The 16,363-nt window shown below is 41.5% G+C and overlaps 1 protein-coding gene across 1 annotated transcript in view; it reads left to right on the forward strand.

Annotated features, from left to right (window-relative positions):
- The first annotated feature begins 153 nt into the window (after window positions 1–153).
- ZDHHC15 (zinc finger, DHHC-type containing 15) overlaps window positions 154–16,363 on the forward strand; it is a 27,011-nt gene continuing 10,801 nt past the window's right edge. Inside the window, exons 1-7 of the mRNA XM_010569051.1 lie at window positions 154–285; window positions 3,829–3,855; window positions 6,293–6,387; window positions 7,862–7,982; window positions 8,846–8,915; window positions 9,227–9,259; window positions 10,372–10,492. Of these exons, the coding sequence (XP_010567353.1) occupies window positions 168–285; window positions 3,829–3,855; window positions 6,293–6,387; window positions 7,862–7,982; window positions 8,846–8,915; window positions 9,227–9,259; window positions 10,372–10,492 (585 nt within the window). The 5' untranslated portion in view covers window positions 154–167. The remainder of the gene's footprint in view (window positions 286–3,828; window positions 3,856–6,292; window positions 6,388–7,861; window positions 7,983–8,845; window positions 8,916–9,226; window positions 9,260–10,371; window positions 10,493–16,363) is intronic.

Here is a 16,363-nt window from a genome sequence, read left to right on the forward strand (position 1 = left end):
CCCCGCCAGGGGGCGCCGCAGCGCCGCGCCGCGCCCAACCCCGCGGCTGCCCGCCAGGCCGCTCAGCCGAGCTCCGAGCGCCTTCCCACCCTTCCCGCCTCCTTCCCTCCCTCCGCCCGCTCAGCCCCGCGCAGCCGATTCCCGATGCGGCCGGGCTGAGGTAAAAGATGGCTCTGTCGCGGGGGCTGCGGTGCTGTCAGCGGGCGTTCGCCTGGCTGCCCGTCCTCATCATCGCCCTCGTCGTCCTCTGGTCCTACTACGCCTACGTCTGCGAGCTGTGTCTGGGTGAGCGGGGCGGGGGGGGGCGGTGAGCGGGGCCCCGGGCCTCGCCTCGCCTCAGCGCCGGTCTCTGTGGGCCGGGTCCCCCGGCGGGAGCCCGCCTGCCCCGGGGACGGCGCTGCCCTCCCGGGGTCGGGTCTGTGAGGGTCCCCTTTGGCCGGAGGAATTCTGCTTTTTTTTTTTTTCGTCTCCGGCCGGCGCTGGGCGGGCTCCCTCGGGCGCCGCAGCCCACAGCGGACCCCGTGGGGGGCCGAGGGCCGGGCGAGAGCGTTGGCAGGTTGCTCTAATGACGCCTCTAATTGCAGCAGGCACGCCCAAGAGCGGCCGGGGGGACGTGAAGAAACACTTCGTTACGCGTCGAGTCCGTTGTGGGATTAATCTGTGGGGGGTTTGGGGGTGTGCTGGCCTGTTTTTCCCTGAGATTTGGAGCCCAGCGGGGCTGGCTGGGTGCTGGGGGTTCTTGTACTCAGTCGTGAGCCCTCGTGTCAGCCAGGGAAAGGGGCGTTTGTCAAGGCTGGGAGATTCATACCCACGGTGAAAGTCCGTGCTGTTGTCATCTGATAATGTTCAGGTGTGATTTCTGGTTTAAGCAGTAGCAAAAATCAGTATATGCCCTGCCCTGCGTTGCAGTCTTTTTATATATATATATATATATATACATGCTGAAAAGGAAAGAAACACGTTACGTTAAATCACACTCATGAGTCAACTTGTTACAGTAGCATGCAAAACACGAAATTTTAGAAAGGAAATTTTTGGTACTGGCTACTAATTGTATAGTTTAATGTAGCAATTTAACTATATAGTAAGTTGCAAACTTTCTTGTGTTTACTATGTTCTGGTTTAATGTGTGTGCCAAGACCTGTTACTAGACGATAGGGTTGCTAGGTCTGGTGGAGGTGGAGAGAAAAGCAGGTAGCTTGGGCTTTTGAAATTGTGAGGAGGAGTGTGTGGCTCTTTCTCTCCAGGGCAGGGTAAGCCAGATAAAGGAAGCCAAAGTTCTCAGAGCGGTAGTTTGAGACGTTTCTGTGAAAAGAGCTGCCTTCCGGTACGGCACAGCTAATTTAAATCAGATTTTTGTTAGGGTTGCCAGTGCAGTAAGACCTACTGTTTTTTCTCGATGGGGACTAAAATGAAATGCAGCTTCTTTGATCTGTTTTAATTGGCAGCTAGGCAAAACCCCCAAATGCTTCATGACATTTTATTCCATCTCTGAGACTGTGGGCTGTTTCTTTCAAGAATTCACATGGAATGATATCTCCAAGGTGCGTGTAACTGTCAGTTAGACCATGTGACAAAAAATTTAGAATGTTTTCCTGAAATGCTGTCAGTCTCTTGAAATATGCGTTGTTTGCAGTGCTGTGCAAATTCAGTAACATTTAACACTGGTTAATTCCAAGTCTCAGTGCAGCTATTAGAAAAGACTCTGCTGATTTAAGTGGGGTTTGGATTGGGCCTGTGTTACTCTGCAAATGCTCAGTAAGCTAGCAGGAGCTCATCTTGCTGCCTAGAATCACAACTTAAAATCACTCCTTTGCCCACACCCATCTATTTTTTTGCCCCATCTTTCTCTCTCATGCATTTTATTTGTGTGTGGAGGAGGCTATCTATACAGAAGTTGAAATGACTAAATTAATTATTTTAGGATTTGAACATTAACTGTTGGCATATGCAGTTACTTGAAAACCAGCTCTCGGGACATTATTTCTCTTCCAGATTGCTAGCATAACAAGGCTTTGTGTGTTGGCTTCTTTTTTTCAGGTTTCCACTGTGTATTGCCATTTGAGCTGTTGCAGGCATATAAATAGTAGATGCTCTGTTTGGACACTTGATTTTCATCTTTAGTTGTGCAGGCTTCTGAGGATTGAAAGTAGCGTGGGGGTGATGTCCTAAAAGTATCTCATGACACTGGCTTTTAAACTTTCAACGACTGGTATGGCCAACAAGTCATACTTGAGAGGAGGCCATGATTTCATGTCTGGTTGGTGGTTACTGCCACAATGAGAACAAGGACCCACTGTCCTGCGATAAAACCTTTTATATAATCTTTATTTAGGAGTTTGCTCTTTTCTCAAGTAAAATCCTTAGGAAGGCTGTGCTGCAAGTGCGACGTACTTCAGGAGGGAACCAAGCAGTATTTGTGAAAAAATGATGTACCCTTCATAGCTTGATTTGCAGCAAATCAAAGGAAAAACTAAGGGTTTCCTAACCGTCTTGTTCATCTGAAATTGAGTGCACAGAGACACAGCAAATATTTGGTCTCTTTTTTCATCTACGTTGTTGCATATTGTAGAGCTTGCAGATCAAACCTGTTTGTTAGCACAGGTTTAAGAAAAGCTACTTTCGTTAGTAAAAGCAGGACTTCTTGGTTCCTACTCTGATTGACATTTTCCAAGTTTGTTATTCAAGTAAGATGGTAGAGTGAGTTGTGAAGAGTAGAGTCTCCTTCCAGGTGCTGGCTGTAGGCTAGAAATAAATGGCTCCAATCCCTCAATCACTTATTTTTCTATACAGTCCAACAGAGTTACTGAAGGGGTCGCTGCTGGTATGTGCAATCTCTCAAATCTCTGAGTCTTCCAACAATATGATCTTCTTTTTGTAAGATTGCTGTGCCTCTGGGAGGTGATATGCAGCCACTAGTTTCCTTTCATTCCTCTGTTCCTCCAAGGAGCAACACATTTCAGTTGCAACCATTAGATTCAAGGCTATGGACTCAATATAAGGGGCTCCCATCCCATGAACCATCTTTGTCTTCCAAGCAGCATTCTATCAGGATACCATGGAACTACTCCATTTTCAGTTAAAGAAAGATGTCTTTATCTTTTCTGTTAAACTTGGATGATGGCTTTTAAAATAATAAATGGGTTTTAAAATAATCAGCAGAAGTAGACATTGAGCAATGTACGCTTTGCTGGTTGCTCTAAGTGGTTCTGTTAGTAGGGACTGTTCCTATGATTATGGTTAAGTAAGGAGGGGTTGTAAAAACTCTGCTAGTAGGAAGTGTATAAATAATTGAGTCATTACAGTGTATCCTTTGTTGCTGACTAGGCCAAAGCTGAGACAATTTGTAATTTTTTATTTATGCTGATGCAGAAATGCATTGGGGCATTGTTCACTGTGGAGGATTGAGACCACCTAGAGCCTAGTACAAAGCAGGCTACAAGTACATGCTTATAAGTACACGCATAGAGATGCTGCTTGGACAGTTGCTAGAGGAGCCCTGGTAATCTTGTCACATCACTGTCACCGGTGGATTATTTTTGTCATATTTCCAATGTACAAATATGCAAAATATATTTTATATAACAAGGGAAAATACAGCATGAGTAACAGTTATTGAACATCTTGTTGTGGGTGTCATTTGCGTGAGTAAACAAGGAATTGTTATGGATGCTTTTGATTTGATGCTAAACTGTGGGCTCTCTTTTCATCTGTTGAATTTGAACTTTTTTCCCTAAAATGGCTGTATTTCAAATAGAAACATTATTTGCCCCAAACTTTTCTGGGAATCCTATTTGCTCTGTAGACATATGTTTTCTTCTTTTTCAGTGACTCTGAGCAACCCTGTGGAAAAAGGTATGTGCATTCAATTTACTATTTGACATTCAGTCCTTGTGTAAAAAGATTCACAAATGATCTAGTTAAAATACCAAAAATACTTTGACAATTTTTTTAAACTAACATACCCTTTCAGTGTTTCCTTCCCATAACTACACGTTCATGAAGTATACAGCATGCATTGTTAGACATGCTGTAACTTTTGGATGTATTGGGAAATGCCCCTGTTTAGCTGCAGTATGAGCAGAAGAAGGTGAAAAGGCTTTGATCCCTTTCACTCTTTCAGAAAAAAACTATGTATATCTGTCTGTATACACCCACACATCTTTTCTCCCTTTGTGTTTTATGTTTTCAGAGCTGATTTTACAAGCTAAACAGAAAAGACTAGTTCTGTTCTGTGGCCCACCTATTTTTGATCACTGTTCTATTTGATCTTTGGGTGAAAGCTATTTTTAATGTTTTTTGTAGGGAGGCTTTCGCAAAACATTTTCTGCTTGGTTCTGTTGACCACTAACCACATCTTGAGTGGTAACACAGTAACTTTCAGTTCCTACCACAGATGAGTTAGAGCAAAGATTGCTGTCTCATTATGATTTGGCTTGAACACTTCTCGGATTCATTTGGTAGCACAGGCTGACAGACATTGTTCTGAGGTCCCAGATGCAGGACCGTGAGGTTGCTGAATGAGTTGGGCAGAGCAGCAGGATCACCTGATGAGACCGTTTCCACTGGTGCATTGTTGGAGGCCACAGTCATGTTCTAAGAATAAGGGGTTAGTGGCCATTTTAGTATTCCTCCTCTTCTTTCCTGGAGGTGCTTTGAAGGCATATGGCTAATACAGATGGCCTCTTACCTTCATTTCTTCTTCCAGGGTTATAAAGGATAGGAGTAGGTGTAGCGGTTTTCAGCTGGCAAATTGTTCCATGAAGAACAATGGCAGCTGATACTTTAAAGATCCTCCAGATTGCTGCATCAAGTAAATTCTCTTTCCACTACAGAGCTGTCCTAATATTTGAAACTGTTACAGAGAAACTATAGAAAGCATGCTGTTAATGATTATTCAGTAGAAGAAAGTTATTAGTCGCCTAATCTATTAGTGCGTCTCCAGGTCAGCTTCCTCTAACATGCTGCTGTATTGCTTTATCAACAAAATTAAACCTGTTGCAAGATTTATCTCCTTACATATTAATTTAAAAGTGACTGAGCTCCACCTGCATGTAGGATAAGGATAACACCTCAAAGAAACTTAAGAGCATAATAATGAATTCTCATTGACTCACAGATCAGTCTCACAGTCCATCACATTCTTGTGAGGCTTATCAGATCATTTGCCATCTCATTAGAAAGTCTCAGAGCTGTGTTTGGCCTTTTTACCAATTACATTTTCACACAGTCAGTCTTGCCTGGGAAGTTAGGAAGTGTTTGGATTTTAGACTTCTCTTTCCACTAGTAGTAGTTACTTTAATCTTAGTTTGCTAGCATTTGAAGCTTAAATGAAACAGGGAAAATGAGGTAGATGTTATGATTAAATGGTGTGTTTAAATAAAACTGTCTTGTAACTGTTTGATAATGTCTTAATGAGTCAAGGATTAAAGAAAGAACAATCAAATAGCTTGTGTAGCTGAAGAATAGCTGTCCTTTGCCTTTCTGAACCACAGTACGCCTGCTTATGCCCAAAGGCTTTGAAATAAAGTTTGCATATTGAAATAAGATTACTCTGACGCATGCTGGATTTCACGTGATAATGTTGTGTCTAGTGGATTACAATTCTTTCTCAGTAATCACAAGACCCAGTTTTGCTTAGTTTGAGGGATGTTTTCCTGATTTGTTTTATTGTATCAACTGTGGCAAATCTAGAAGATGTTTAATAAGAGATTTGATTTTTTTCTGGGGATTTAAAGCTCTACTAGAGCATGTTATTTCTCTCAACTCTTGCAAGTGGTGAAGAACGCATTGCACAAGTGGACAGTGCACTGATAATATGGTATTGTGATTCTAAGTGCATTTAGTAGCAACTGAACCCAAATTTCGGAGATGCTGGAGTATTGCAGTATTAACCTTTATGCTGCTCAGCACCAGCCAGTTCTGCTTTGCCTGTCCCTAGGATATGGGGAAGAGACAGGAATCCTGTCATTCCCCGTGATACAGGGTTGTCCCCTGCCCTGTGGTGACAGCTGTGTTCTTCCTCACCCACGGAATCGGATCAAGTGGAGAAGGGGAGTCTTGTGAGATAGGTAACAGCTCACTGCAGCCACAGACCTCTGAAATTCTACTGCCCCTTTGACTGTAAGGTTTAGCTGTATTGTAATACTGGTTGGTACTGTAAATCTTCTTTTCCTTTTTTTTTTTTTCATTGTTGTGAAAGATTGGTATTATGCCTATCATGAATGAAACTTTTGCTTAAGAAGTCATTGTTCTGCTTCTGTTTTTTGTTTTGTGTTTTGTTTTTTTTTAGTGGCCTATCTTACAATATTCCACATTCTCTTTGTGCTCTTTGTGTGGACATACTGGAAGTCTATTTTCACTCTCCCGGTGCAACCAGGCAAAAAGGTAAGAGTACAAGCACTTTTCATTCATTGCAAAATGAAAGCAGCGATGCTAAAGAGAACTCAAAAATCCTTCAATCTAGTTGATGTGGACAGCTGATGGGATTTCCTAAAGAGATGGAAAGTGACCTGGACTTGTCTGTAAAAACTGAGTAATTTACCATTCTGAGAATCCTTTAGCTCCTCAAAGAGCATGGTTTAAATCAGAGATGGTGTTAACTTTCAAAGCTGCCTTTTCAGGTGTTCCAGGAGCCAGTAGGATTTTTCATGTTGAGAATAATAGGATTGATGATTATTAACTTCCATATTTATAGTGTCATTGACTCTGAGCATTTAACAAGTCGCAAGCCAAATCCTGAGGACCTTCCTTAACCTAGGAGGACTCGTAATGGTAGTCAGGTTTCTTGATCTCTCGAGCCAGATTGTTGTGGTGCGTATGTGAACGTTCCATGTCCCACCAAAATCCAGCGCTGCCTACTCTGCTGGGAGCCCTTTGCCGGCTGGAGTAGGCCTCTTTGCAGTCGTTAAGTTTGCTTCATTTGTCAGGCTCTGTCTTGTGATAGTGAGGGATAGAAGAATCGTTTTGCCTTTAAACATGCTGAGATTCTGATGTCACGTGTCTGTGGCAGTGAGGACTGTGGCGATGTGCATAGCATATGGCTTTTGATTTGGTGCTGGGTATACGTGTAGCTCCAGTAGCCCCAGTCCTTGTACTTCCCTGGCCAGCAGTATCATGAAAGTTAAATGTAACAATACACTATGGTAAAGAGAAACAGGGGTTTGCTGTGACAAAAGTAGATCGTTTCATGAGTAAGACTTTAGTTAAAGGTTTGGTATTGTTTTCTTGACGTCTGTGGCTTATTTTAGGACAAGAGTATGACTTAGTGCTTTGAGCACAGGACAGTCAGAGGCAGACATTTGTTTCAGTTCTTTTTCTACCAAATATTCACTTTTGCATGTTGCTCAGATTGGTAGATTATTTTTGCATTTTGTCTTATCTCTTTATGAAATACTAATAAAACACTATGTTTGGAGCAATAGAATGAGGATGATGTTTGTATGGCACTCCAAATAACCTGATCCTAGTTACAAGAATGTAAGTTTATAAATAACAACTAATCCCAGTTTTAGAAATATAAAATTGTGGCTGGAGAGAGGTTCTTGCTCACAAGGGAAGTGCCTGAAGTGTCCTCATCATGGTTAGCAATGTTATTCATGAAAAATAGTAATCTAAGGCAGCAGTAGTAGCAACTCCAGTATGTTGTTTTCACTTTTGTGTTTCTTATTGATGTATCACATGGTATTCTGGCTGTCCAGCACTTACTATCTCTCTTTGTCTTCTTAACAAACATGTTTTCACGTTAGATTAAGCTCATTAGAAGGAGTGGGAGGTAAAAACATTTCCAGGCTTGCCTGTACTTGAAATATTATCTCTGCTACCCGTGGGTAATTGCTCCTCTCATGACTTCTGCTTCTAGTACCATATGTCCTATGCTGACAAAGAACGCTATGAAAATGAAGAAAGGCCGGAGGTGCAGAGGCAAATTCTTGCCGAAATTGCAAGGAAGTTGCCGGTGTACACGAGAACGGGGAATGGAGGTCAGCTAAGCAGAGAGCTTTGTTTCTCTCAATCTAATCAAGCAGGCAAAAGTAGCATGTGCTGGCAGCCCCGATGATACTGCTGACCAACAGGGCGTTCCTAATGCCACTGCATGCACTGAGTAACTCTTGTACGAATAATTTTAATGCCTTTTCTCTCATGTTTTGTGTTTGGGAAAACAAAAAAGCCTTGAACTCTTCCATTGATCTTCAAGGAGTGGAGTACCAGGTGCTGCCTTTGAGAAGCAGTATGTTACCCTTTACAGGGTATTTACAGTTCAAACGCCTACTTGTGTTGTCTGCATTTAGTAATAGTAATAGAATGACAAAATCTGTAGTCATTTTTACTTAAAATGGAGTCTAGCTTAGAGATGCAGGGCATAATTCTGTGAACAGATTTCTGGACCTTGTTCCGTGATTAAATGCATACTGCACTGCTTTCAAAGCGTAAAAGAAATCGTATTCGTATTAGAGGCTCTGACCTGTTCATTTCTGTCAGACAAGCCAATGAATTCTGAAGTAAAGAACTGCTCTATAGGCAATTATCAAAATGGAACATATGTAAAGTCTGAGTAAATGTGGAAGCCAGAGGGAAGTGTACAATTTTGGTTTATCTATCGCTTTTAAGCTGGCTGTATGCTTTGCTGTGAGGGTTGTTCCCCACATCTGCAAGTCTCCAGAAGAACTATGAGCATTGCTTAGCTGATTATGACCTGGGAGCAAAAATCGGTGGCAAATGCCGTCATCTTTTGAAGTGATAGAGGAAGGAATATGAATAGTTAGCAAATGAGGGGAATACTAACTAACATCTGAAAAAAAAAAGACTTTTCTATTATTTGGTATTAATGTGTCTTTAATTTCAGGTATTCGGTTCTGTGATAGATGCCAGCTAATAAAACCTGATCGTTGTCACCATTGTACCGTTTGTGCTATGTAAGTTACCAGACAGTTTTTCACAGAAGTGACTATAGTCACCGCTAAGTTATGTGAATGGGCTGGTCCTTCATGTGTCTTGTTACAGATAAAGGTACCCAAGTACCTCTGTTCCAGCTGCAGTCAACAGCACAGGTTCGTGTGTGACAGCATTAGCATTTGCATTTCTGCTACTTGTGGCCCGGAAGGGTTTGTAGTTCCCACACCTACAAGTGTATCAGCGTTAAGTTGCTAGAAAGCATGCCGTATAGTGAAAAGTAACTGATCAACCATTAACTGGTCTTCCATTTTTCTTTTTCGTCCTTTTGCAGATGCGTGCTAAAAATGGATCATCACTGTCCATGGTATGTCCTAGATACTGGTTTGTAGTTTTCTGAAAAGAAAGGCTGTTTAAATACCTTTCTTCTACAGGATAGCCTCTGTACACCTCTTTCATTTCAAACCATGCATCTCTTTAAGTTGGGAAATTTATAAAATAATCACACTTTGAAATTGCCCGAAACGTTTGATATTTTGAAAGACAGATCATTCACGTTTGTTCCATAAACTATGTGTAAAAAAGCTTTTTTTTCGATATAATTTAAAACCGAGCTGCTAATTCACTCTTCAACTATTATTCAAATTGTAAAGGGACTTCAGCTTAGCCTTTAATTTTGGGTACATAATCGTTTCAGCATGCAGTTGGTAGTCGCTTTCAATAATAATATTTGCACGCAGATTGTTTCTGAAATGGTGCCTGCCACCTGTGCATGGTCAGAGACAGTTTGTGTAGAATGGTGTGTGGATGAATTAAGCTTTATACTTTTTGAGAATTGCTGCCACTACATTTCTTAAACTCCTTTTTTTTTTTTTTTTTTAAAAAAAAAAAAAAGCAAGCTTTCAGAAATCAGAAGCATCACAAGCATTTCCCCACCTGAACCTCCCTGGTAATCCTAAACTGTAGAGGATTTTTCAAACCTCAGTTTTGAGACAAACACCTACTATTTTTTTCTGCATTCCCTTGTTGCTTTTTAGAATTGTCCTGTGCATGGAGAATTATAATCAAATTGGGGTTTATTTGGTTTGTATGTAAACAAACAAGCAGTGGTGAATCTGGCTCCTGAGTTTTGCAAATGAATCAAGTGACACAGAAATCCCAGATCTGATTACCTTTGCAGACAAGAAACAGACATTGCGTAATTAGAGCCTGCCTCTGTAACAGATTTACCAGTGGTACCAACTGTAAAACAGATTCCAAAAACATGAACTGTCCTTTTACTTGGCATAGCAAGAAGTCTTCAAGTGAAGAGCAAAGAGACTTTAGTTATATTTAATTTTGACCACTAAGGGGAGCTATTTATTGACAAAATATATATAATCAAGAGGCTTAATAAGACCAAAAAAGAATTGTAGTACTCATTGTGTTACAAGTGTGTGCTGTACATATCCTGATTTCAACTTTGCTTTTGTTCTCTAGGGTGAATAACTGCATTGGATTTTCTAACTACAAATTCTTTCTACTGTTCTTAGCCTATTCTTTGTTGTATTGCTTGTATATTGCTGCAACAGTCTTCAAGTATTTCATTAAGTATTGGACAGTAAGTCATGAAATCTGGTTACTTTTCCATATCCTATGAGTCTGGTGGGATTTAGTCACTCTTGTTACATTTCTGCTTTCAGTCAATGGAGGGTCTGCATTTCTTCCCTAAGGTATCTTCCTGTGCCCTTTTTTGAGTTTAACCCCCATTTTATGTCTGAAATGCACAAAGCGAGAAGCTAACAGACTTCAGGAATTTCAAATTGTAGAGCTAGCTTCTGGCAATGAAGTTATAACCTTTTCCTGTTCTTGTGTTTGCATGTACGTATCTCAGAATCCTTGGTATCAAAGTATAACATCCTGGCATTGATCTGTACATACTTACTGAAAAGACAAAAAAAAAAGGTCAAAAAGCCTTGTTCATTTTCTAATCCCCACATGACTCCTTTCTCAATTCAAAAGTTGACTGAAATAAAGTATGCTTCTTATTCAGTTATCGATTATCATTCATATGCAAGCAATGCCAACTGACAGTTCCACTAAGAGGCTGGCCTTTTGTCTCTAGTTTTTTATGTCCCCTCTGCTGCTAACTCTGTATGACTGTGTTTAGGTAACTTAACTTTGCTGTGCATTAATTTATTAAATGTCCGTTGTTTTAATGGCTAATCACTTATGTAAAATGCCTCCTGAGATGCTCATGGGACACTAGCGGGAACTGTTCCTTATGCTAGGAAAGGCACAGAGCCTTGAGCTCTGTGGCTGCATATATGGGATGGGCAAAGGCCGAGAAGTAATTTTCTTACTTTGAGGTTCCCACAGCCTATCTGTAGATGTCTGCTTATGAGGATCTCTGGCACTTGACTCTTCTGCTGTAGAAGGAAATAAGTGTTTGTTCCTGCTCGTAAGATCCCGCTCGGCTTTGAAACTCTTCCAAACCACCTATGCTCAGTTCTAACGCTCCCTGATTGCTATAGCTATGGAGGCCAGGTTTTCTTGGCATGCCTTATATTGCAAGAGGTGCAGAATTTTAATATACGGACAGGAAACTCAGCAGAACATAAAAAGGGCTTCAAGAGCTTGTGCCTGCTTGCTTCCCTGTGGGCATAGGGCATGCTTCTTGTGCCCAGGTGGGAAGCTGGCATGTTACTGGCTCTGTTACACACAAAAAGTTAGTAGCAAACCCCCACTCTTTCTGCTTTAGTTACAGGAGGGGGAAATGAACCAGATCATTTCTTTGTCGCTTCTTGCTTTTTATAGTAAGGTGTGACTTTTGTGGGTACAAGTTTGAGAACTCCAAGTAGGAGTTTTAAAGGATATCTTTCTTTCTAGGAACAAAGAATTTCCAGCTTTTATTTGTTCCTATCACTTGTTCTGTGTTGCTTTTCTTTCCAGGGTGAACTGACGAATGGACGTTCCAAATTTCATGTCCTTTTCCTTCTCTTTGTTGCGGTCATGTTCTTCGTAACATGGCGGCAACGGTAGGCATGATGCCCTGCCAGAACCAGGGGCTTGGCCTGCAGCTGCAGGATGAGCAGCCGGTGGCAGTGACAGCAGCTACCCCAGAGTATGGGGTCATGTTCTCCGAACGCTTATTTTTAACCAAGTACTGAAATTTCTGCATTCAAACTGTTAATTAGCTGATGCTGCATGGCCAGTAGTAAATGTCAGTATATCAGACCTCAACTGCCTCCTTCATAGTTAAATTTAATACTTCTGGTCCCCTGAGGACAAGAAAATATATTAAAGAGAATGGAAGCAAGATAAGACAGAGATGGGGACAGTTAAAAAAAGACGGGAAGACAAATCCATTTGTTCTACAGGCAAATACAACAATAAAAAAGCTTCTAAACGTTTTCTTCAGCATTGCCCTTCATCTCTGAAAGTAATTTCTTAGTACAGTACAGAAAGACTAACTGCATAGCATAGACAAACTCTACTCATTATTAGTGCAATAATTGCTTATATACAAATACCGAAACTGTGTAGTTGTAAAAGGTTACACCCTCTGTGGTTTCACTAGGTGTCAATAGTTACAAACGCGCTGCGATCCCTCAGCGTGCAGTCACCATCTCCACTGCCTTGCTGAATTCTAATGAGCTTCCACCCAATTTAACCACAGAAAAACATCTCTTCCACATCAACACCTATTACCAGCTCCAAAAGTGGTTTGTGAAGCTTAGTAGAGATATGCCCATACTTTTTTAGCTGCTTGTAAAAATTGGATGTCACACCAGGCACTGTAAAATAGAGCAATAAGATGGTCTTGAGGACCATCAGATCATGCCCATACCAGGGAACTGTCTTAGTGTTCACCGAATACCTTGAAATCATTCCTAATGCAAGACAGAGAGAAGGTAAAAATGAAGGAAGAAACTACATATGGAAGTCCATAGATTAACAACACAGTTACTATATTTAGAGGCAGGCATGAAGCGTTATATTAGGGACATGCTTATACCTAGCTATGCTTTAGGTCAGCTCTGAGATTTTTCTCCCCTTCCTCCAGCTATCCCACTGACAAATGGTGTCGTAGTTTTGTGGCTGAGATCCAGAAGTGAAACTCTTTTCTGGGATTTAGCTTTCATCAAAGGGCATCCTCAGTTAGGACATATATATCCAAGCTGTCCCCAACTTTTTATTCAGACCTCTCTCTTCCAAGAATTTCCTGGGATTTGTAACTTTGGATTCATAACTTATTTTAACATTTCCTTTGAAGGCTTTAGCGTACCCCAACCCTATCTTTAGAAATGCTTTTTTCCTTGGATGGAGAGAGTTGGAACTATCTTGTCCACACAATAAATGGGATTTCTTAATAGTTCTTCTGGTACTTCAACAGAAAGCATTCACAAACCCATTAGCAATTTACCTATTAGCAATGCTCCCTCCACTTGGGAGGGTTTCATATAAGCATGTAATTTGCCAGCTCTACTTCTTACCAGACTATAAATAAGCATGTGGCTTCTTACTATTTCTTGATCAGGATTAAATGCAGTCATAATCAAACATATTCAGGATGAGAATGGGTTTATAAGGAACCATATCAACCTTGGCTTTGAGGATTCTGTGATAAAAACTGATGCTTCAAAAGGCGTGAATTAGTATACCTATGGGAATCATTTGAACCAATTTTTATAGCTTTTTATAAAACCTCTCATTTTATTGCAGTTCATTCTGCCCTACATTTCACAGTTCACATCCAGCTGCAAGTGTCATTTTTTTGTCCATTCTGACTACACATTCCCCCATTCATCTATTTTGAAATAAATAGAATAAATTAATTCCAGTTTATTGCCACTGAAATGCCTTGATTTAATGAGGCATAAAATACCTCCACACTGGAATTTCTGTGCTTCTGCACTACACCCTGATGTACCATTCTTACATGAAAAAACTATCTAAGTACCCAATTCCAGTATCTTTCATTAGGCAGATGATGCTTTCAAAGTGTTGAGGCAACATGAGCAAATTAGTCTTCACGCCAACACCCCATATGTCAGGGGCGTCTTCATTTTTTATCTTCATTTTGGCGCTGGGGATGCTGAGACATCCCCGCCATAGCTGTACAGCATGTTAGGGTATAACGTGCTATTGTTCAGTACACTGACCTTCTTCTCAAGCCCTGGTTTGCTGACTGCACAGCTCTTGGAAGGACTGGTGGCCATATCCCAGAGTATATATACCCAAGGGCACCCCTCCAGTTGGTACAATATTAGTTTGCCACAGTATTTCAGCATTTAATATTTTAGTATTGGCAGCAGAGTATCTTATGGTGCTTTGGGAAACAGTGTGGAAAAAGCCCAACTTAGATATCTTTTAGGATCCTCTTCACAAATCTCCTCTGTGGTGAGTTATTTCATTCCCAGCATTTCTTCTACTGAGCTACTTCTGTCATCTTTTCTGAGTGCCAACTCTGGAGCATGCATTGATTTCTGTCTCCAAGGAGATCCTTTGCTTCTACAGCTAAATCTGCAGAGACACAGACTTTTTTCTTTTTTTTTTTTTTGTGGCAAGCTACTTTAAGCAGTGTAAGTTTATAAAACTCGTCTGTTGGCTTTCTGTGTCTATAGCGTGAGCTTTGTTCTCCTGGTTAGGTCACTCTGAGAGAAGGGGATGTCATGTTTCTGACCACTATAGGTAGGTATATGGCCTCTTTTTCTTTCTGTGTCTCTCTCAGGGTTTGTGCAGTGCCTTGTACAGGTATCAATAACCTGGTACCATGTGAATAAACTGGTCTCAAAAGGAGGAAGGGAAGATGGGAACTGGAAAGAAGACTGAAATAGTAGGGGGGAGGAAATAAAACCGGTGGCATTGGAGAGTTGTTAAAGAAAGAACAGCAGGTAAAGGCAAACTTTGCAGGGAAAATATTAATATCAAATATATTAAGTAAGTACCTTATTAGCCTTAAAAGTGTATAAAATTAAAATGATATGCATTAGCACAGAAAATGGGAATTCTAAAGCTGATTTTTTGCTCAGTTCATGATAATGGAATATTAAAATTACTAATTATAACATTTTCCACCAAATACCACGTGGCCATTTGATATTGTAAGTATATACACATATATGTAATGCCAGATTTTTCGGTGCCGGTAATTTTCTCACGTCTTAGCCATTTTAATTCTAAATGTCCTAAATGAGGAGATACCAAATATCCTATCACATTTCCATTGTGACAATGACGTGCCAGCTATTTATCTTTAGCTTTCCCGTATTTAATGGGATCCCATTACTTCCAGCACTCCTTCCTTCTATCAGCTTTAATAAATTCTCACCCTTCTTAAATGTTTACAGCGTGGGCTATAGCCTCCCCTTAGTTATCTGTAAACTAAGCTGCTAGCATTTCGTGCTTTTAATCCCTTTTTCAGAATTAATCGCCTCCTCTCCACCAGTCTGCTGATGTGTTTTTTCAGTGTTAGGTGAATGACAGAACGTCATTTTCGATATTCCATCAGAACACTAAACATTCCTCTTTGTATTTCATGAGAGGAATATGTTTATTTCTTATGCCGTTGGGGCTTGCTTCAGAACTTTGAAACTACCTTAGTCAAAAAATTAGCGTTGGTCTGTACTAAAGAGAGTATGAACTGAATGATCAACTGTGTTTTTTCCATCGTCAATTTGAGGGTCTTATCGGAAGTATGTAACAGCTTCTATCACTGACGCAGCGTACAGGCATATTGGAGCCGGCTCTTCTCTCCCTGTTTAACGAAGACGAGACCGTAATAATACAGTTGTCTCAGAATGGTGTTGTGAGGTTTAACAATACGTGTTTGTCGAGTGATTTTTTTTTAAGCCTCCATTAGCGAGACGCCAGAGCTGCATCAAATATACCGTGCTACCGCAAGTCAGGGTTCTTTTATCCACGCGCAGGATATTCCGTGTAGCGCACATCCAAAGAGCTTGACAGGGTGGAAATACTGGACACGTATCACACGGCTGAGAGCCTGTGCTGAGCTACCCAGGACGTCTCTGCATACACACACACACACACACGTATTCAGGAGAAATTCACAGTTTCGTAATCGGACTTCCTCACATCCTACCTCTTCTTCTCCCCTGAGCCTGCACTAACCTTACGCCTATTACTCTTTCCACTATCTTGAAAAAACAGTATCCCTCATAAAACAATCAAACCCCAACCAAAGAGACAAAAACCTTGCAGCAGACGTTTCGTGCCCCCCCTCGCCGACCGGGCCCTGCAGCCGACAGCGGGTCTTCGCCGAAAACTCGCCGTAAAGCCGGAGGAGGCAGAGGACGAGGCTCCCCCCGCGGAGCGCTGCCCGCCGGCGGACCCCGACAGGCCGCTATCGCCTCACAGAGACAGAGAGAGGCGCGAAGCGCGGGAAAGCTGCCGCGGCGCGACGTCACCCCTCCGGGAAGCACCGATAGGCCCGCCGCGCCGCGCCCCGCCTCCCCTGCCTGCCCTCCCG

The sequence above is a fragment of the Haliaeetus leucocephalus genome, unplaced genomic scaffold (genome assembly GCF_000737465.1).
Source record: "Haliaeetus leucocephalus isolate CR32 unplaced genomic scaffold, Haliaeetus_leucocephalus-4.0 Scaffold262, whole genome shotgun sequence".
Taxonomy (NCBI): Eukaryota; Metazoa; Chordata; class Aves; order Accipitriformes; family Accipitridae; genus Haliaeetus; species Haliaeetus leucocephalus.